Raw genomic sequence first — 20,700 nt, 5'->3', positions numbered from 1 at the left:
CCCTGTAAGTGAGGTCCTCTTACTTGCCCCACTTTACAGATAGGGAAAGTGAGGCTCTCGGGCCCAAAGGCTGACCAGGTCTGACCAGGACCCCCTGCCCAGCACCCGCTGGCTCGCTCTGGGCCCAGACAAGGGCTGCTCCAGGTCAGAAGCTCGTGACGGGGAAGGGGAGTCAGGGGTACCTCGCCTGCCCTCCGCCTCCCGCCTTCCTTGCAGCCCACCCTGCCACCTGATTGGCTGTGTCAGCCCAAAGGGATTCATCGAAAGTGTACTGGGCAGTTCACGGAGGAGTCATGAGGCTTAGGGAGCAGCCACAGGAAACGGAGATCCCGGAGTCGGGATCACAGCCCAGGCTCTCACTGCAGAACCAGCCCAGCAACATCGCACACAGAGCCACCGACACTGCGCTGTGGCCTCAGCTCTGCTGGCCTTGGCCACATGCCCGCACCTGAGCTGCAAGGGAGGCAGGTACACTAGGTGTCTGGTGTTTTCATGTAGGTCTCAGAGGATGGAGGACACCCCCCAAAAAGGAAGGACATCGAGACGCCAGGCAACAGGCAGGTGGCGGAAGTCCACTGCCGTCAGGTTAGGCCGGGGGTGGCTGCAGTAACGACAAAACCCTAAATCCGACTGGCTTACCACTGGTGGAGATTTATGTCTCGTCCACTCTACTGGTCCATCCAAGGTCAGCCGCAGGCTCAGATGCAGGTCATCCTGAGCCCAGACCTCAGGCTGACGGGACATCCACCACCTCAGATACTGCCCAGTGTCACCACGACAGAGGGAAAGACAAATGGCAGCAGCAATTCAAGGCCCCAGAAGTGACACATGCCACTTCTCCTCAGGACTCATTGGCTGGAACTAGTCTCATGGTCCCACCATGGGTCCCAGGAAAATGAAGGGCAGTGAAGTGTGTGTGTGGGGCGGGGGGGGGAGGGGGGGTGTCAGAAGGGCCACAGCCCTGCGCCCTGTGGTCCCCAATGAGCAACCGTGACAACTCACTAGATTGTACCCGACCCCTCTGAATGCTGGCCATACTCCGACACTTGGTGGAGGGCAGTGACAAAAATCCTAAGCGGCCTCACCACATACTCAGAAGAGCACATCCCCCACTCACTCATTCTTTTCTCATCAACCTCGTATTTATTACCAAGAGCCTGTTCTCAGCACGGAAGACACGACGACCCAGGGAAACCGACGGTCCCTCCCCTCGTAAATGTAGGCGTTGGAGGGGGAGACAGAGGTCAGTTCAATGACCTCCCAACCCAGATGTGAGCTCCCGACCACAGCATGTATTAAACAACGTTCGCCCGGGGCCCAGGAATTATAAACGGATTTGCCGAAATGCTGCCTAGTCCTCTCCAAGGCCCCAGGGACGGAGGCTGGGAGAGGTGTGGCCGTTTTCCCAGAGTCACACCTCCCCGCAGCAACAGGGCTGGGACTCCAACCCGGCACCATCGGTGCAGAAGTCCCACGCGCTCGCTGCCTTTTCACAGTCCCCCGCCTCGCAACCCGTGGGTCCCCTTTCTGGCCAGTTCCTGCCCTTTCTCCTTCGAGATCTGGCTTTGGGCTGTGGTGGTTTCGCACTTTCATGTGGTCTTTGACATAAAATATTCCAGCGCCTTAATATGTGCAATTCACTGGGATTGGACAGCTTGTCACAGATTTTAATACTGAAGCCCAACAATATTTTTTTCCCTAAAGGATACCTGAAAATTAAATTACTACCTGAGCAAAAATGAAGACATTTTCTGTAGAAATCTGTACAGGTCCTGGATTATTAGTGTAGCAATGGCGCCCCCTGGTGACCATTACTGTGTATCACACATTCCCTACGGGAAGAGTGCGTTTGGGATGTAGTGGCAGCTTCCCATTCTAAGTTTGGATGAATAATTAACCTCCCCTCGTCTTGATCACCTTTGCATCCCACCCCCCACCCCACCTATATCAATTCTACTTGGGAGGTCACAGGTACAGGGGATGGCATCTTCTCACGGTTCATTCTTCCCGCAACCAGGACACAAGGTCCCCAAGACCCGCAGTGAGATTGCCAAAGGGTAAGCCATCTGCTGCCAGTCCCCAGGGTCACTAAACAGCCCACTAGGTCATGACAGATTAACCCATTGCCTTCTGCTATAATGCTTCTTTTCTGAAGGTTGTGGCTCCGAGTGACCCCCACCCCTGCATCCATTCCCCAAGGCCCCCCTCCCCACAGTGTCCCATGACTATAGATAACAGATGGGAACTTACTCATTCTCTCTGATCTTGGCATTGTGTCACAAGCTGGGGACACAGTGATGGGCAAGTTGTGCTCCCAGGCTCTATAGCTTACACTCGGGCAGGGGAAACAGGTGGCTGATTAGCAGATACATTATTCACTTTCAATTATAATCATTGTTACGAGAATGAGGCTCTGGCTGTCTGCATCAGTGAAACGAGGCCAGATTAGGTCCGAGGATCAGAACAGTTTCCCCTAAGGAAAGAGCAAGGTGTGGGCGGGCCAACAATGGAGATGAGGCTGGTCCGAGTGACCAGGGCCTTGGAGGAGAGTGAACACGGGCTTCTCCTGAGCCAACGGTCAGTGGTCAGTGCAGGGTCCACCAGTGGGGACAGCCACTGGGTAACCTCGAGGACGGAGACGCACTAGGAACACTTGTCATTACGGTAACCACTGAGGAACATTGAGCCGATGCTGAAGGATGAAAATGAACTAAACTGGGTGTTTCCTTGGAAGGTTTACGTAAACTCTCCTGAGTAGGAAATGCCGAGGGGGGAGCACCCCGGATCTCCATCTATTCTGCCTCTTCCCCGAAGCCAAAGGTACTGCAGAATTTATTTACATCCCTCCACGGCTCACTGAAGGGGAGGAGTAACAACAGCAGACGTAATTCCCGGAGTGCAGGCAGGAGTTGGGGTGACAGTGGGCAAAAGGCTGCGACAAAGAGAGAGGAGAGTGGTGGCCGCCATTTGGCTCCAAAGGGGAACTGTATCTACAAAAAAAAAAAATTAGGGTATGAAGCCTTTCCCAGTGTGCGGCCCCAGCTAGCTCTCGGGATGTAGTATACCTCAAGTTAAACATTACAAGATTTGGATTCAGAAGACTTGTGTTCGGACCCTCCTTGTCTGTCTGCAGCTATGTGACCAGGGAACAAACTCTCTGTGAATCCACTTCCGCATCTGTAAAATAGCAGTGACAACAGTGTCTGCTTTTTGGATTGTGAAGTGGCGTGTGGCAAGTTTGCAGCGGCATGCCCGGCATATTCCACGTACTCACTAGTTTATTATTATTACCGATGACATTTAATACCTGAGAGGAAACCCGCATATGTAAGCAAAAATTCAGGAAGACGATCTCCCTCATTTTCCAATTTCATAAAACAAGGATGCATTGCAATTAAAATCAGAAAGGAACAAAGAACCCCGCACTTTTCTGAGTAACAGAACTTTGACTCGTCCACTGCCTCCCAAATGTCTGGAGGCTGAGGGGGTACACGTCAAACACAGATTCCTAGGCCCAGGCCCCCCCAAAGTACATGAGATTCTCTAAAACAGGGGTGTCAAACTCATTTTCACGGGCCACATCAGCCTCCGGGTTGCCTTCCAAGGGCCGAATGTAATTTCAGGACTAACTACTGCTTAACTAGGGGCAAGGAGCTCTCATTCAGCCCTTCAAAAGCAACCGCGAGGCCGATGTGGCCCCCGGTGAAAATGAGTTTGACACCCCTGCTCTAAAGTATAAACCTGGTGACCTACATTTTTGCTCAGCACCGCGGATGACTCTTATGATCAGGCACTGTCAGGCGGTGCTAACCTACATCACGACTTGCAGTGTTGGACGGGAAACACCAGCCCAGGTGGCAGCTACCACGAGGGCCTAAACCTACAATTCCCATAAGGCCCCACTAATGGGCGAGACGTGGGCCGATGCCTGCCGGGAGTTGTAGTCCGGGTCGCCACACATCTGCCTATAAGAACGCGGGCGGTAAGTGCCGAAAACCTCCCTCCCCACAATGCAAGGGCAAGCTGTGACGTCATCCGAGGAGCGCCTAGGGTGGGGCGGGCGGTTTGTGCCGCCTCTACCACCGCCACTGCCGCCGTCCCCCCCTCCTCCTCCCCCGCCACCACCTCTACACGACCCCCGCCCTCCGTCCCCGAGAAGGAGCCGTATCAGGTCTCCTTGGCGGGCCCGGGGTGCAGCCATGGCGGACGGCGGCGGCGGGGGTACGGGTGCTGTGGGCGGCGGCGGAGCCGGCCCAGCCTCGGCGGGGGCGGGGACGGGCGCGGCGGGGGCCGGGAGCGGCGGCCCCAGCAACCCGGCCTCGCTTCCTCCCGGCGACCCGCAGCTGATCGCCCTCATCGTGGAGCAGCTCAAGAGCCGCGGCCTGTTTGACAGCTTCCGCCGGGATTGCCTGGCCGACGTGGACACCAAGGTACCGAGGCCGCCCGCACCGAACGGGATCGGGCCGGCGTGAGGCCGCCCAGGTTGCACCTTTGCGTTTCCAAAGCAGAGAGAAAGACAAAAGATGCCTTTAGAAATCTCACTCGTGAGGTTAGCCCGCTTGGGGCAGCACTGGGAGCTTTCGGGGCAATGCACACGTGGTCTGGGTTCCCAGTCGTCGCAGCTGTACGCGGTAGCCCAGTCGCTTCTCGGAACTTGGGGTTTCAATACGGGCTTTAGAGCCTGCTTAAATCTCTCCGCAAAAACCTCAATGTGTTAACAGTGGAGAAAGCCAGGTAAATAAGGCGAAAATGGTTTGAATGCACGATCATCGGTGGTGTAGCCGCTTGTTCCGTTTCTCTAGCCCGGCGACTGCAGTCTTGCTCGTGCAGCCGAGTGAAGGAGGCGCGCTGTGGGAGAGCCAGCCCCCGTTTGTACCCCGTGGCCGATGGGAGCGCGTTTGGTGCTCACGTTAGATCTTAATGCCTTGGGTCAAACCCACCCCCAGGAAAATGCGACCTCACGCGCGCTACGTAGTTGCCGAGGCTGTTTGGATTCAATGAATGGCTTGTGTGCTGTGTCAGACGTGCAGTAGTCGCTGGAACCTTCGTTTCAGAAGCTTCTCTCGCAAGACTCTGGCTGTAGGTTCAGGAGGCTCCGTTACCGAGTGGGCAGTGACTTCCCCTCTCTGAGCCCACCTCGCAAGATTGTGAGCATCAGACAAGACCTTAAGGCTAGGAAAACCCCATTGAACACATGTTGGCCCACGTCATCCTGTGCTGTGTGGGTACAGGAAGTCAGCCACTACCCAGACCTCAAAGCCGCAAAGCGTGTGCACTGGGGTGGAGACGGACATGCAGACCTGACAGTGTACGTGAGGGGTCTGTGCTGTTCTTTTCCAAGATTAAGAAGCCAAGGAGCAGTGTGGTCCTTGATGTGAGGTGGTTGAAGCTGTCCTGTTTAGCTAGGGTCTAAGACACATGTCGGCAGAGCTCCCACCGTTCCCAGGACTCTGGCTGCGCTCCACTTCCCATCACAGGTTCCCACTCGGATTTCTTATGTTCCAGGAGGTTTTGTGTGGTGCAGTCGGCGTAGTGTGCGTTTTTCTCAGTTAACACTGAGAAGCTGTCGGAGGAGAGGGAACCAACCGGCCCCCACGTAACACCTCCTTAGACGTGCCCCCTGCTGACGGTTCCCAGACGTAGTGTATTCTCAGGCACCCCTCGAGTTCTTCCATCGCTTTAGGCCTGTGATTCTCGAAGTGTGGCCCCTAAACAGCAGCATTACCTGAGAACTGGTTAGAAATGCATGTTCTTAGGCCCCAGCTGGGTGGTGGTGTTTGCAGTTCACTTGGCAGTGCATCCAAACCATAAACAAATGGAACAAACTGATCAGGGCATCAAGCAAGGGTCAGATGACGCAATGACATGTGAGTGGCAGGACCTAAGGCCCTTTCACTTCCTGAGCAAGGACTGCCCTGTGTTGTCAGGACTGTTTGGGTTTGGTGGGGACGTTTGCTCTTTGTCCTTTTTTAGTGAACAGTCACCCCAAACCAGGAGAGGGGTTTTGGACCGAAGGGTGCATGGCTGTGAAGGTGCGTGGTTGCGAGGGGCAGATCTGATGCCAGCTCCCCACAGAACCGGGGACGGACTGAGCGAGCACACTGCCCGAGGTCAGGGCAGGGCATGTGCGGACCAGGGCTGCTCCACAGGGCTGCCTCGTCCCGTTCTTCATCGCCATCATGCTGCCCTCCAGAGCAGGGCCACCCTTTGGTTACTAGTATCTCTTGATTGTATCTTCTTCCAGCTCCCCCCTCTAGAAAGGGAGTTTCAGCTCCAGTTTAAAAAAAAAATCTCAGGGAATGTTGCACTGACCTCACCATCAGGTGCCCACTGCCGTGGCCAGAAGAACATGGTACCGTCTGCCTTACCCTTGGAAAGAGGGGAGGATGGTTGCCAGGAGAAAGGAGTTGCTAGGCAGGCAGCCCACAAGAACGGAGGGCTGCAAATCCCCCAAGTTCAGCTGGTGTCGGCAGGCGTCAGCGGGGGGCTCCGCTGCGGGCTGCCTGGGCTCGGGTCCAGGCGTGGGTTGGTGAAGTCTGCTGCACGTGGACTCATCCTGGGCTCCAGGACATGCTGCCATAGAGGGTCGTCGGGGCACGAGAGCTAAGCCCGGCGGTACAGCCACCTTGAAAGTCTCCTGTCTCTAACAGTCCACTGAGCGGAGCAAGTCACGTGGCTCACTCAGCATCACTGGGGTGGGGCGTGTCCTCTGCCGTGGGGGGGCGGGGAGAGCAGTGCACACACCACACCCAGTCTGGAGAGGAGCGGCTCACAGCACCAGGGGTTTCTGCAGGCTCAGGACACGCGTTCCTGGCGCTAGCCGAGTCCCCCCCGATGTGGTCCTGGTGCCCGTCGGGTCTGGAATCGGCACGTGCCTCTCGGCTCCTTTCGGGCAGCAGCGCGCCTGCCCGCAGCTCCCCCGGGACTCCCAGGCCCTGACTGCAGTCCACATTCTTGCGCCGTGCGGAGGCCTGGGGGCCCTCCGTCGTACGCAGAGGGCTTTCCCGAGCCTCTTGGTTGCTGAGACTGCCCTGCGAGGTCGGTGGCAGTACTAGTACCATTTTCTGGTTGGCAATGCCTGAGACCCAGAGGTGGTGGGACGCGTTGACAGTCAGAGAGCTGGCAGGTGCCGGAGCCAGGCTGGGACCCAGTCCCTTGGGCTCAGAAAGAGCCCGTCTCGCCGTGGCTGCGCCACGTGGGCAAGTCGCTCACTCCTTCCCAGCCTCCGTTTCTCCTCTCTGAAGGGGCAGGAGGGGGCTGATGGGACCTCCCTCCGACAGTTCCTTGGAAAACAAATGAGACGGGAACACGCAGCAGCTGGCGCTGTGCCCACCCACGGAGGCCGGGCGCTCAGGTTAGCCGTGAACGCACACTCCGCCGTGGCGTGGTGTCGCAGCCCCCACGGGAGTCTCAGGAAGAACTTGGAAATGTGTGTTTCTACACCAAGCAGCGTTCGGAATGGCTGGCCACCGCAATTGTGATGCTTACCTTGCCCCTTCTCTTTAACGCTTTAGCCGGCCTACCAGAACCTGCGGCAGAAGGTGGATAATTTCGTGTCCACACATCTGGACAAGCAGGAATGGAACCCCACGATGAACAAAAACCAGCTGCGGAACGGCCTGCGGCAGAGCGTGGTCCAGTGAGTACGCAGAGTCGGGGGCGCGAGAGCGGCAGCGCCAGCATGCGACACATGGGCGGGCGGGTGCACACAGTGACCTGGGGGTCACTGTTCAGTCGCGGGGGGTGGCACCTCCCCGCTGCCGTCCGCATGTAGCAGCGGCAAACTGCTCCTGGATCAGAAGTCAGGGCCAAGGAGGACAGACCTCGGGTGCAATTCTTGCCGGTGTCTCTGACGTCTGTGGGCCTCTGTGCCCGTCTACAGCAGGTGCATCAAAAGATGCTCCAGATGGCAAAACGTGACCTCTGCTCCTGGAGGTTTCCGTGCATCCCCACACGCGTGGGCGTTTCCCGCTGAGACCCGGCTGTTTGGGCCCTGGGCCCAGGGAGCTGGGTCTTGATCCTCACGACTGAGTGCCTAGCTTACCACTCGTGTGCATATCCAGCTTTTTTATTAACCAGAAGCGAATCTGGACTTCATCGGACTTGCTCCTGGGACGTTTCTCTCTCGTTCTTACTAACACTTCGACTTCGAGGCCAGTCCAAATAGTTTTGGAATGAAGATTTGCCTCATAGCCCTGGAGGGTTCTGACCCGATGGGACCCTGCAGCCCAGCGCTGGCCCGCTGGCCCAGCCGTCGGGGCCCGGAGGCTGGGTTCTGGGTCCGAGGCGTGCAGGGCTTCGCAGGAAGTCGGGCTGTGCTCTTGAACCTGGCGGTGACGAAAGGTGCTCTAACTGCGTGGTGCCTGCCCGCCGCCCCTCCGGTGTGCAGGCTCCCGACAAGCCTTCTCGTGTCCCTCGAACACTCTCCCGACCCCCAGGAGAGCGAGCCGCTCTGTGTCTCCCCTGATTGGGCCTCCACGTCCAGGGAAGACCCGGGGTGGGGGGTCTGCCTCGGGAAACGGGGTGCCATTGGGAAGCAAGGGGCTCTGCTTCTGGCTCTCCACGGCCTGGTGCTGACCCCGCCGTGTCCCACGCTCACCCCGGAGGGTGCGCTCTGTCTGAGGCGGGGCTCCCCACGAGTGCACGGGGTGCTACGGGCGCTGTGTGTACGGCCCGGCTTCCTGCTGACGAGCCGCTGGTGCCCCGAGTCCAGGGATCACTGTCCTGCTGCTCAGCCGCAGCGGCCCGGGCCTGCTTCTCGTCTCACACGTCTCCGCCGCCACCTGCGCCCCCACTGCAGGCCTGTTCGACCCAGTGCGGGGGTGTCGCTGGCCCGGGGACTCTGCTGCCCGAAGGGAGGGTGGTCACACCGGCCTGCGTGCCCACGACAGTGCTCGCGTGCTCCGGGCCTTGGAGGGCGCTGCCGTTCTCCAGGGAGTCCACACTCTCCCTCACTGCCCCGCCCCGAGCACTCGGGTCCAGACACTTTGGCTAATTGTCGCTCCACTTCAGAAATGGATTTGGGGTGCACTGTGGCCCCGTAGGGCTTCCGAGCCAATCGGTCTCCTGTCTGTTTACCTGTCTGCTCCCACGTCCCTAGCGTGTGTCCAGGGGACGGCCACGGCGGCAGGCCCCGCGGGGCTGCCGGCCGTGCAGCGTGAGCCCCCAGCACGCGTCTGTGGCGCAGGTTTGGGGCCAGCAGCCGCGTTGCCGCGGAGGCTCCCCCGCTGGCCGGCGAGAGAACAGGTGGCGGGGAGAGGCCGTCGGGTCTGGGGCTCGCCGCCCGGGACAGCGCAGTGACGCTCCTCCGCCTGTCCCGTCACCAGGGTCCCTCCTGCCGAGTCACCGCGTTTCCGCTGTCTCTGGGACGGGCCGGCTCGTGCTCTCCAGCCCCTCTGTCTGGTGTTGTGGTGGCCCAGGAGGGGACCATGGGGTGGCAGTGGCAGTGGCTGATGGCTGCTCGCCGCTCCTCGGAAGGGAAGCCCGGACAGCCCACACTCGGTCCGCCGCCTGGGTGGGCCCTGGAGAGGACTCCCAGAGCGGCTGGGGCCTTGACCAGGTGGGTGGTCCCTGGGCCCGCCCGTGACACTTGCTGGGGACGAGAGCGTCTCGGGGAGCCAAGTAACAGAGCGGCCTCTTTGTCTCCTCAAGGTCGGGGATGTTGGAAGCCGGAGTGGACAGAATCATCTCCCAGGTGGTGGACCCCAAACTAAACCACATCTTCAGGCCGCAGATAGAACGAGCGATTCACGAGTTCCTGGCGGCCCAGAAGAAAGAGGCCGTGCCGGCGCCGCCCCCGGAGCCCGACGGCCAGGACCCTCCGGCCCCAGCCCAGGACGCGTCCTAAGGTCCGGTATCCCGTCTCACCTGGCAGCGGCCACCTCTGACTCAGAGGGGGGAGAGGGTGGGAAGGGGTAAGCCACCGTGGGGACGAGAGTGTGCCTTGTCTGTGCAGAGCAATGTCATGGGGGCGGGGGGGACGCTGCTGAGTCGGTTTTCACCGTGACGGGGTCACCGCGTGTCCCTGTGTGTGCGCGCACGCGTGTGCCTGCCCGCGCCCCGGAGCGCCGCATGTCAGCCACACAGAGACGCTGCGTCAGAGACGGGCGGGGACAGCTGGGCCGCACGGGGGAGGCTCAGGTGAAAACCGTGTTTCTTCTGGAGTTGCTTCGGTGAGTCTCTCCCGGGACTCGAGTTAGGTGTGGGTTTGTAACCTGGAGGTAAGGTCGACCGACGCACTCGGCAGTGGCCGAGGTCCGGGTGGGACTCGGGTCTGCGGGAGGCCCTGCCGCATCTCCTGTGTCGAGAGGAAGCTGAGTTCTCCCCTCTCAGTTACCGCGGGCTTCTTCTGTTGAGTGCGCCCCTTTTTTCTCGTCTCTGGGGTTCAGTTTGCAAAACCGGCTGTGGATGCACAAAACATTGCTGTGCGCGGCGTTCGGAGCAGCCGTGGACTCGGGCTCGGCCGTTGCCGGGGAGCACCGGGCGCTCCGGGGGGCCCTCGTTCCTCGCGGCGCCCCGGTCATGGGGCCCTGCGAGGTGTTGGTGTTTCCGATGAGCACCAGCGGGTGAGCGAAGCTCGAGCTTCGGGCTCCCACAGGGCACTCTCACGAGGGCAGCTCTGTCCTCGTGCCCCTGTGGGGAGAGCTGGGTGCCCCTGTGGGGTGTCAGATGTCACTTCAAGTCTTCCTGTGTAATTGTAAGTTCCGTCAGGGATGTCAAGTTCACTGAATGGAGCCTCTTCCCAGTAAGCATTTCGGTGTGACTCTCTCTCTAGGACACGCCTGCCGTCTTTTGGAAGCTCCGCTGAACAGCGGGGAAGAAGCGGACTCAGCTGGTGCCAGGACCGCTGCAGAGTGGAAACTGGCCAAGGTCGTCCCTGGCTGCACCTTTGACTTCGGGGTGGGGACCGCAGTGAGTGGGGAGCAAGTTCGGCCTGTGTCCCCTGCCATCGGCCCACCTGTCCGAGGAGCTGGCACCAGCAGACACTACAGAGATCTGCAGGAACACTACACTAGCCTGGGGTTGTCCTGGAAGAAGCCTTCATACTTGAACTTGGGGACTGCGTGTGACTTCAGGGTTCGCACTGGGGCGTGAATGACGGCTGCGGTGCAGGGCCGGGAGCAGGCCCCGAGACGCAGTTTCTGAGCGCGCGGGCGCGGGTAGCCAGGGTGAGTGGGTGAGCTCATTTGACGCCGTTTCTCAGAGTTGCGAACGAGACCGCACGAGCCGTTAGCGTCAAATAGCTCTCACGTTGTGGTGACCCTCTTGTACGTGTGTCATCCCCCACCCCTGGCGACAGAGCCCGGCCGATGCATGCAGAGGCTCAAACACTGGGACGTGGAGACCGTGCGCGCTCTCTGTCCGGGCCTCCTTCCTCCCCTGCAGGGCCGGGAGGCTCGGGTGTGTGTGTTTTTTGTCATGTTCCTGTTTTTTAGAAAAGTGAATGATCAATAAATAGCTTAAGATTTTTAATAAAATCATTTGCTACTCTGAAGCTTCAGCAGACTCTTGGACCCCAGGGTGTGAGAGGGAAACTCTCCCGCCCTCCGCCTGCAGCCAGGCCTGTGCACAGCACGTGACTCCTCCTTCCGCCTGCAGCCAGGCCTGTGCACAGCACGTGACTCCTCCTTCCGCCTGCAGCCACGCCTGTGCACAGCACGTGACTCCTCCTTCCGCCTGCAGCCACGCCTGTGCACAGCATGTGACTCCACGGCCGGGAAGGGTCCGAGCCTGGAGCCAGGAGGTGCAGCCAGGGCGGGTCCTCCCCTCCGCTGGACCCGCCGCCAACGCCGGTCCCTGGCTCAGGGCGGTGCACTAACTATGTCAGTGTTTCCCGGACCTGACTGTGCAGGAGGGTCACCTGGGAATCTTGGGAAAATGTACGTTCTGACTGAGAAGCTCGGGGGTGCAGGGGGACCTGAGCATGTGAACTGGTGGCGCTGCGGCTGCCACCCCTCCCCAAACGCTGTATCCAGAGCCTGGGCTACATCCGAGATCACTGAGACCAAGAGACTTCCGTTCACAGTTGAGTCTGTTGCTGGACATTGTCAATGTGACGAGTTGTAACCTGCAGTAAATCCTGACTTGACATCATTGGTAGGTTCTTGGAAACTAGGCTTTAAGCAAGATGAAATTACCCAATCCATTTCGCCCTGGGCTAATTGACACAAGAGTTAGGCTCCCACAGCATTTTCCTGGTCACGGGAATATCACCAGACTTCTACATGAAGACCCGGAACATTCCTAGTATTAAACACGGAAGCAAACGCAAGCTGCGCCTGCTCTGAAGAAAGACGCACAGAAAGGCGATCGCTGGTTTCCTGCCCTGTGCTCGCCGCTCCCCCCCCCACCCGCGCAGGGCTGCCCCCTCGGGCCCCCACTCCCAGAGGGACAGCGTGGGTGCGCCCGCCCACCTCCTGGGTGCACCTCAGTGGGGCGGGAGGAAGCCCACCCAGGCGTGGGGAGCACGTGCCAGCTCAGCGCAGGCAGGGACCCGCCAGGAACTGGGCTTCTGTGGTCCGTCAACGTCACGGTGACACGGCATCACTGGAGCACCCAGCATACTGGTTCCGTTAAACTAACCCGCTCCCGCCTCTACCAGCACCCTGGACGAGGGCCGCGCCGAGATGCTCGGGGAGACGCTCGCACCCTGGTGGGTCCCTCCCCAGTGCGGGGTCAGCGCCCATGGGAGGCCTCTCGTCCTCTCGACCCGAACGGGTAGGCAGGAGTGGGCGGCCTTACCCACCCAGTGCTTTCCAAAGAACCTCCTCCTGCAAACCCCCTGCCCCACCTGCTTTGTGCGCCTTGCTGCGGCCCAGTGGCGGCCGCGCTGGTGGTGGCTGCCTGTCTTCTGACGCCTGCCCAGGACACACTCCTCGGACACCAGTCGGACCTCCTGGAACGCACCCACCAAACGAGGCCCAGGTCCACGCAGCCGTTCCCACCAGCTGTGGCAACACACAGAAGCTAACACCCCACAAGCTGTTGATAAGCTGGGGTTTTACTGGTTTCCATTCCAAGCACAAGCCCGCCCGCAAACACTTGGGTGGGGGTGGATGAAACACAGGGGGCGTAATTGGGTCAAGTCCCCACAAAGGGGCACTGTCACCTGTCACTCCACGCTCCTCACCCAGTGCCTGCTGGGAACACCCTGTGGTCTGCAGCCGGCCTGGACACCCAGGACTACCTCTCTCCGGCCGGACCCGGCCTGCCGTCTCCCCGCATGTCCCGTCCCGAGCACGACGTCTGCGCAGCCACTGGCGTAAAGCGACCCATCGCTGTCCTCGGGCCCCGAGCACTGCCAGCCGGCTGCAGGGAGAGCCCCGGGGCAGTTCCCGGGTGGGAGGGGTGCACTCCTCGTCACCACGCCAGGAGGGGGCACCGGCACGCTACCTGCGAGACAGGCCAGGAGGAAACACCTTGCGTGTTCCCGGGGGAACCCCTCCCATCAGACAGAGCCCTGGGCCCGTCTGCCCGGCTCCTGCCCTCGCGGTTCGGAGGAGCCAGGCCATGTGCCCAGGAGGTGTGTCACCTCCTACCTGTGCAACCACATCAGTCCCCTCTGAACTCGTCTCCTCACCTACAAAATTGCTCTGAGGACTGTAGGTAACATTTCAGGGGCAGCTATTGCTATTAATTTTACCGGGACGGCAGAACCACCACGGTGGAGACAGCACCGGCTCTGCCTTCGGAGCCTGCGGGGCTCCAGCGCAGCTCCCCCCAGGAGCAGCTGGCAGGCGTGGGCCACCGCCTCAGCCCCTCTGTCCCTGCAGCCGTGGGGACCCGGGGTCATTCGCGTGAGGCCCTCAGTATGGCCTGGGGTGTGGTGAGAGCCTCAAACACGGGCGCTGTGGCTGTTCTGGCCTGTCGTTCCCTCCCGACCTGAACCAGACCCTGGCCTGACTCTGCCTTCCCTCTCGCCCTGATTCTGCCCCCAGTTTCTCAGCCAAGTGTAGCCTGAAAGCCGTCTTTGTGGGGCGGCCGCCCGGCCCGACCACAGCACCGGGCCCGTCAGGGCCGCAGCTATAAACAGATGGAGGCGGGGTGAGTCAGCACCACTCCCTGGTGGCCCTGGGCCGCCCGCTGCACGGGAGGTCAGTGGGAGGGTGGCAGCCCGGTCGCACGGACATAACAGCCGAGGCCAGGGCAGGCCGAGGCCCAGGGAGACCCTTGGCCAGAGAGAGCAGCAAGCAGGGTTTGAGGTCAGAGGGCATCCAGGCTGCGTCCCCGGCCGGCACCCTGCCCTGGTGTCCGTCTGCTCCCCTTCTGACTCACCTCGTCCCCGTGTGAGCACGGTGAGCATACCCAGGTGCCTTCCCTGCACTGTCACGATCCCGGGGGCTCTGCCCCATCACAGATGAGGAAACCGACTCTCAGTAAAATGATCTCAGCAAGAAACATGCACTCGGGCCCCAGAGCCTGCAGGTGGCCCAAGGACGGGACACCCCAGAACGCAGCGTCTCCTGAAGCTGGAGCAGAGCGCTGGGGGTGGGGGGGGGGGGGGGCGGGCAGCACGGAAGGAGCCCGGTATCACTGTGACACGTGGAAACCTCAGTCTTTCCTTCTGGACACAAACCTCAGTCCTTAGGTGACACCAACTCCTTCAGCAGGGACAGCGTGACCTTGGCCAGGCTCTCACTGACCTTGAGACATTCACAGCAAGTGATGTCCACAATCAAAAGGACAAACACCTAGGTGCCCAGACAGCTTGCCAGGGGCGGACAAATTTTGGCAATTACAGCGTTTTATTAGATGGCTGTCCCTCTGCAGTAAAAATAGCCTTTGCGTTTGGAAGCCGGGTCTTGTTTTTCCCAGACCACTTTCTCCGCCCACCAACGGCCCGAGCTGGAAGAGTCTTCCCTTTCATCGCAGAGTGGAAAAGTTCTTGGTGGCACTCCCCCAGAGCTGGGACCTGCCTACGCATCCCGAGAGCCCTGCCCCGCCCCCCAGCAGGTGACTCTGGGACGTGCACCGAGAGACGGCCTGTCGTTTCAGGAGGCGCAGGCACACGGCTCAGCGCCGGTCCCTCATTCCAACAGGGACGAAAGAGGAGACACTCTCGGGACAGATTTCGCTGTGGTTTTGTAACTGTTTGACCTCTTTTTTTTTTTTCTTTTCTTCAACACTCTGCTCAGAGCAAAAGAAAGAAAACTTTTCCACGACCTTTTGGGAAACTCCTGAGTGTGTCGTGTCAAGATTCTGGGGCACGTCCCTCAGCTCCAGTGGGACCGTGGGGACAGCCCAGGGGCGTCAACTTCGGGGACAGCTGCCGTCTCCACTGTGGACGCCCGTGGGCTCTCCTTCCCTTTCCCTCCTCCTCCGCCAGTGGCCTCCCCCCGCCGCCTCGAGGTCAGAGGAGAGACTCTGGGCCTGGAGACCAGAGACACCCCTTCCCCAGCCCCCCCGCCCCCCATCCCCACTGGTCGCTAACAGATTCTCAACCAACGGCTCCAGTCTCCCTTGTGCAGAGAAACCCCTATAACCCACGCAGCCCCTCCCCGCCCGGGGGGGGCGCAGCGCTCCTCTCTTCCCTGCGGGCTGCACGCAGGGACTTCCTCCCCGGAAAGGCAAACTGGACGGCTGAGAGACCGGACAAACGCCCCCTCAGCTGGACGATCAAGGTCACCATCAGAGTAATAAGTCATGTTGACGGCATGTCCCCTGACGAGGGGCCGTCCCCCCCCACCCCAGCCTGTAGCCTCAGACGATCATGAGAAAAACGAACGGACGAACCCCAGTGGAGGGACATTCCACACGACAGCTCACCAGTGCTTCTCAGGCCGTCGAGGTCAGCGGAAACGAGGAAGGTGTGAGACACTGTCACGGCCAAGGGGAGCCTGGAGAGGTGGTCACTGACCGCAGCGGGGACCCCGACGTGAGATCCTGGAACAGAGAAAGGAAAGGACATTGAGTGACCACGGAGGATCTCCGGATCAGCACCTGCTCACAGTAACGCTGGTTCCTAGACTGTGAAAATGCCCCCCACCCCGCTCACAGAGAGTCATGATGAAGGAAAGCGCTCCCGGAAACGCAGGAACCCCCTCTGTTCTCTTTGCGCGTTTCCCGTAAATCGAAAACCATCTGAAAACGTAAAGTTGGTCTTAGACAACGAACAGCTTCAGTGTCACCTTCCGCCATCCTCTACCGGGGTGTCCGGCCTCCGACCCGTGGGCCGCACGCAGCCCAGGATGGCTGTGGGTGTGGCCCAGCACAAAATCGTAAATTTACTTCGCACGTGATGGGATGTTTTCTGTGACTGCGTGCTGCAATGTGTTTAACACGGGGCCCAAGTCAACTCCTCTTCCAGTGTGGCCCGGAGGCCCCAAAGGGTCGGACGGCCCTGCAAGCCTCGGGGTGTTCTCACCGTGTTCACTTATCTGTCTGGATGTTTATGTACTTGGGTCAGCCTATCAAGCCAGCAATTCGCCCAAGGCAGACACACCCGTGCTCCGAAGCCCCCTGGGCCAGATTTAGGGACGCTCCCAGGGGTCTGAGGCCCACATCCCGTGCGAGTGTTTGCTGGGCAGCCACTGGCCCAGGCCGGCTCTTTCCCACGGGGAGGAGACTCCACTGGTCCCCGCTGGAAGCTCTGGGTGGTGAATGATAATGAGGGTTTTGAAAAAGAATGCTCATGACTTGCGTGCTGCTAGTACCTGGGTGGGGGCTGGTTGGAAGGGCAGGTGCTAAGGAGCCCCCTCTGCACGGACACTGCAGCTTCTGGAAGCAGCCGTGCACTGCCCCCTCTGCACACGCACAGCCCCTTGCCTCTTGGGCAGCCTGTCCACGTGCTAACACGCACCGCTGAGTCTGAACGCAGTCTGTGCCGTGGGTCACGTCACCCTGCATGTAGGTCGCATCCTACCCTTGCTCTGACTGATGAGAGGTTCCGGGATGGCCGCCTGCAGCTCGCTGCCAGAAGCCACGCTGCACGAGCAGCTCTTCCCGGCTCCCCTGGACAGAGGGCCGTCGCAGAGGCCACGCAGAGCCAGCCTGAGGGGGCCCCCCTGTGCAGAGAGCCCTGCACGGGGGCCCGCACGTGGCCTCACCCCATCTACCAATCTTCACACACTTGAGGAGTGCACGGTGGGAGCACGGAGGGAAGTTTTGCACTGAACTTTTAAAACAAAGCCTCCTCTCCTTGTGGGATGATCTCAGAGAAGGGGGGAAGGCAAGGAAGAGGCGGCGGGCTGGGCAGGAAGAGCCGGCCGTGGCGTTTTCTGGGTGGCCGGGACCCTGAGCCATCCCAGAGTCGGGCAGAGTCGTCGCGGGTCCCCACTCGGAGAGGGGCGGAATGCAGCTGGAGACTGGGGACTCGGCTCCCCAGGCAGTCTGGCTGTGGTTGCCTCCCTGTGGACCCTGGGGGCTGAGGGAGGGGGACCCCAGGACTCACCTTCACCAGGACTCTTGGTCCTGCCTGTCTTGGTCCCTCCCCGGGGGCCTGGGACTTGATCTTTAGGGTGGCCTGTTCAGTTTTGCTTCAGTCTCCAGCCTCCTTCCCTCCGTCTCCCGTTCCCTTCCTCCTGCTCTCCCCACGGGACAGATGGGGCCCGAACCCAGGTCTTCAGAAACATCTACTGAGACAGCAGCTGCCTTCTTCCAGGACCAGAGAGCCTCTGGCCTCTCCAACTATGGGGCTTCATCCAAGGACCTCGGTTCTCTAGCCATTCAGATCACTTGCTAAGACCCCCGAAGATTCGCACACTTCGAAGGAAGGGGAGATTTTGTTTTGCTTTTTAAATGCCAGCTGCACTGGAGCCTGTTTGCCTGGGAAGGGTGCGGAGTCGGTCCATCCGGGGGGGAGCGCACCTCGTTGGGAGCCACCCGAACGCACCGGAGGTGCATGGACAGGGGCGCGGAGCCGTTCGAAGGAAGGAACAGCCGTTGGGCACCTGGCCAGCAGCAGCACTGGAGGAAGTGGGGCTTGCCGGAGTCAAGCGGGGACCTGGGGGCCGAGTGATTTACTGTGGGGACGACACCCCCGCTAACTGCCGACCTTCAGGAAACATCTGCACAGCGTGACAGCTGTGAGCTGCTGGCCGGCGGGGGCCAGCACGGAGTTGACGTGGACAGAAAGAAAGAGCTGGTCCCCGGAGGAGGCAGGAATGAGGTGAGGCGCTCAGTGGGAACAGGAAGCGGGAGGCAGGAAGTGACCGCTGCAGTATTACCCCAAGGAGCGGGGCAGGTGGGGGTCTGGGAACATTTGGGGAAGAGCCCCAAGGCCTTCCCATTAATCTACGACGGATGCTGGATCTCAGGGGGGGCGGGCCCCAGACTGGTGAACGTGGAGACATGCAAAGTGAAGGCATCTGGGACCTGAGTGTGCACACACACACATGCACACGCACGTGCACACACACAGCTCCACAGGCCCAGCTCTCGAGCAGCGACTGACTCTCAGCAAGCACTGGCAGCCAGTCTGACTTGTCTGGGCGCCTGAGAGACCTGCTGGGCCTGCACCTCCTACAAAGCCACGGCACCAGCTCGGTGGGCAGGACCAGGCGGTGTCGGGCAGTCAGAGCCCCCAGGGGATGTCGGGGTAGACAGGGTACAGCGGCGACGTCCCCAGCTGCGCAGAAAACTGGTGTCGTTTAGCGCCTCCTGCAGCACCACAAGATGCAGCTGAACCCTCCCCACATTCCATCAGGCACACACCCCCCCCACCCCACCCCCACTTCCTCCCCCTTCCCTTCTCACTCCCTCCTTCCTCCACACCCCACGGCCACAGCAGCCCTGCCCACGGGCACCGCGCATCAGACGCAGGAATGCGCCCAGCAGACACACGGAGAATAATTGTTTGGGATGAGCATATTCCATGCACCCGTGCAACATACTCATGCTAAAAAGTTATCTGCGGTTTAACTGAAGCCCAAATGTAACTGGGCGCCCAGTGGTTGCAGTTGCTGAGACGGAGAACCCCAAAAAGGGACAACTCAACAACAACAGGGGGAAGGCTCCTTACCCCACGTGGAACAGCAACCTGGTGAGACCACCAGCGCAGGTCCTAGGGCCCAGTTCCCTTGAGAATCAACCAAGTTTTCTGCTTTCCCCAGAGGTCACGGGCGCTCAGCACCCTGCCTTTTCCACCACCAGAGGGCGCTCCAGGAGCGGGAGGAGCCAGCGTGGGAGCCACGGTGGACCAGACTTCCTTCTGCACCGCACCGTGCCGGCTCAGGGTAGGCCCACCGGGCCGGAGCAGTCCCCAAATGAACACTGGCGCCCAAGCAAGGGGTGAGGGGAAGTGGCTTCCTCTTTTCACCTCAGTCCTCACCACAGCCACCAAGATGGGATCAGAGCAGGGTACACCCTGGGCGGAAAGGTAAGACCCCGCACGCAAACAGGGGGCTGTGTCCTTAGGCGTGGTTTCGTGTTGGCTTGTGCGTCAGGGGAAAGAAACAATGGCGCCGTTTGGAGTTAAACAGGCGCCGAGGTCCTCCTCCAAGCAGCTCCATCCTGCCCGCCGCCCTGCAGCGACGCGGTCACAGCCTGGCTGTGGCTCTCCCTGGGGCTTCCTCTGCACGGGTGCCCCTGTGCCCTGTGTGCACGCTCACAGACCGCCGGCCGCACTGTCAAACCCTGCACACAAACGCCACCACGGAGGGGGTGTGTACAGATCTACGTTTGGTCCCAGAAACTGCACGTTTCCATCTGATAAGTTTTGAGGCTCATCCTTTGACGCACACAACACTGATTCCATCTCACGCTCACCGTGACTCCGTGGGGCGGGGGCTGCAGGGAGCCTGTGTCCACGGAGGGAGAGAGCACAGCACAGCACAGGGGGGTTACGCGAACAGAACACACAAACACCTTTTTGTATGCAGATGAGCCATTCGTATTCTTACGCTGCGAACTTTACGTTCACGTCCTTACGTCCCGTGACCCCGTGGGACGTCCGTCTTGGTAGGTGCTCTGCTATTATGGGATATTCGTCCTTCATCAGTTACGCACGCACGCACGCTGCACGTGCTCTCTCGCAGCCCCGCCGCTCCTACGGACACAGGTTTTAGTGACAGTAATGGGGATCGTCAAAGGGGCACGCTGGGGAGTGACAGGCGGGGGGCGGGGCGTACGCCCGGCCCTGCCACTCACCGACCGGAACGCCAGGGGACAGGGACGCGCACGGGCGGCCCGCAGGCGCCTGATGGTGCGCTCCCAGCGACGCATCGGACACGAGCAGACTTTTTAAACGACACACATTTCAAAGGAGAACAAATGAGAGAGCAAATGCGGCAAAACACGAACAACTGATGAGTCGGGTGAGAGGTATATGGAAGCTCTGAGCCATTCCCGCAACTTTTCAGGAAGTGGGGAACTTTGTCAAAATAAAACTTATCCAAAAGACCTTAAAAAATGTTTGTATGTTCTCCCGTAGTGCTTAAATATTGCAAATGAGGATACGTATGTGTTACTAGAGTGTTAAGTGTTCTTTAGCGACTACATAGATGTTTTAAATGAAACCGCTGGTGAACTGTACATCATGGACTGTTGAACATTAAATTTATTTTCATTCTATTTATTGTGGATATGATTGTTATTACTGATACTGTAACTGTTTCGAGTGGCTCTCCAAGTGCAGAGAGCCGCTGCCTTCATGTATCCCTGATGCCCCGGCCAGGTCATTTTGACCCTGGGGCCCCAACCAAGCCATTTTGAACCCTGGGGTCCCGGCCAGGTCATTCTCCAGCTCCCTGGCCTGAACCCCTG

The 20,700-nt window shown here is 59.9% G+C and overlaps 1 protein-coding gene across 1 annotated transcript; it reads left to right on the top strand.

Moving 5' to 3' along the window:
- Positions 1 to 4,069: 4,069 nt before the first annotated feature.
- On the top strand, positions 4,070 to 11,491 carry BOD1 (biorientation of chromosomes in cell division 1). Its single transcript, XM_028528701.2, has 4 exons — positions 4,070 to 4,430; positions 7,515 to 7,639; positions 9,652 to 9,848; positions 10,775 to 11,491. The coding sequence occupies exons 1-3, from the start codon at positions 4,200 to 4,202 to the stop codon at positions 9,845 to 9,847; spliced, it is 552 nt and encodes a 183-aa protein (XP_028384502.1). The 5' UTR covers positions 4,070 to 4,199; the 3' UTR covers position 9,848; positions 10,775 to 11,491.
- Positions 11,492 to 20,700: the final 9,209 nt, after the last annotated feature.

This window comes from Phyllostomus discolor, chromosome 13 (genome assembly GCF_004126475.2).
Source record: "Phyllostomus discolor isolate MPI-MPIP mPhyDis1 chromosome 13, mPhyDis1.pri.v3, whole genome shotgun sequence".
Classification (NCBI taxonomy): Eukaryota; Metazoa; Chordata; class Mammalia; order Chiroptera; family Phyllostomidae; genus Phyllostomus; species Phyllostomus discolor.
Note: the sequence above shows the minus strand (reverse complement) of the source record. Positions and strands in the feature narration are given on the sequence as shown.

Excerpts from the sequence above, each read along its gene's own strand:
- BOD1 (XM_028528701.2), top strand. The coding sequence starts at position 4,200 with ATGGCGGACGGCGGCGGCGGGGGTACGGGTGCTGTGGGCGGCGGCGGA. Across the intron at positions 4,431-7,514 it reads TGGCCGACGTGGACACCAAG|CCGGCCTACCAGAACCTGCG; the intron begins GTACCGAGGCCG and ends TTAACGCTTTAG. Across the intron at positions 7,640-9,651 it reads CTGCGGCAGAGCGTGGTCCA|GTCGGGGATGTTGGAAGCCG; the intron begins GTGAGTACGCAG and ends TGTCTCCTCAAG.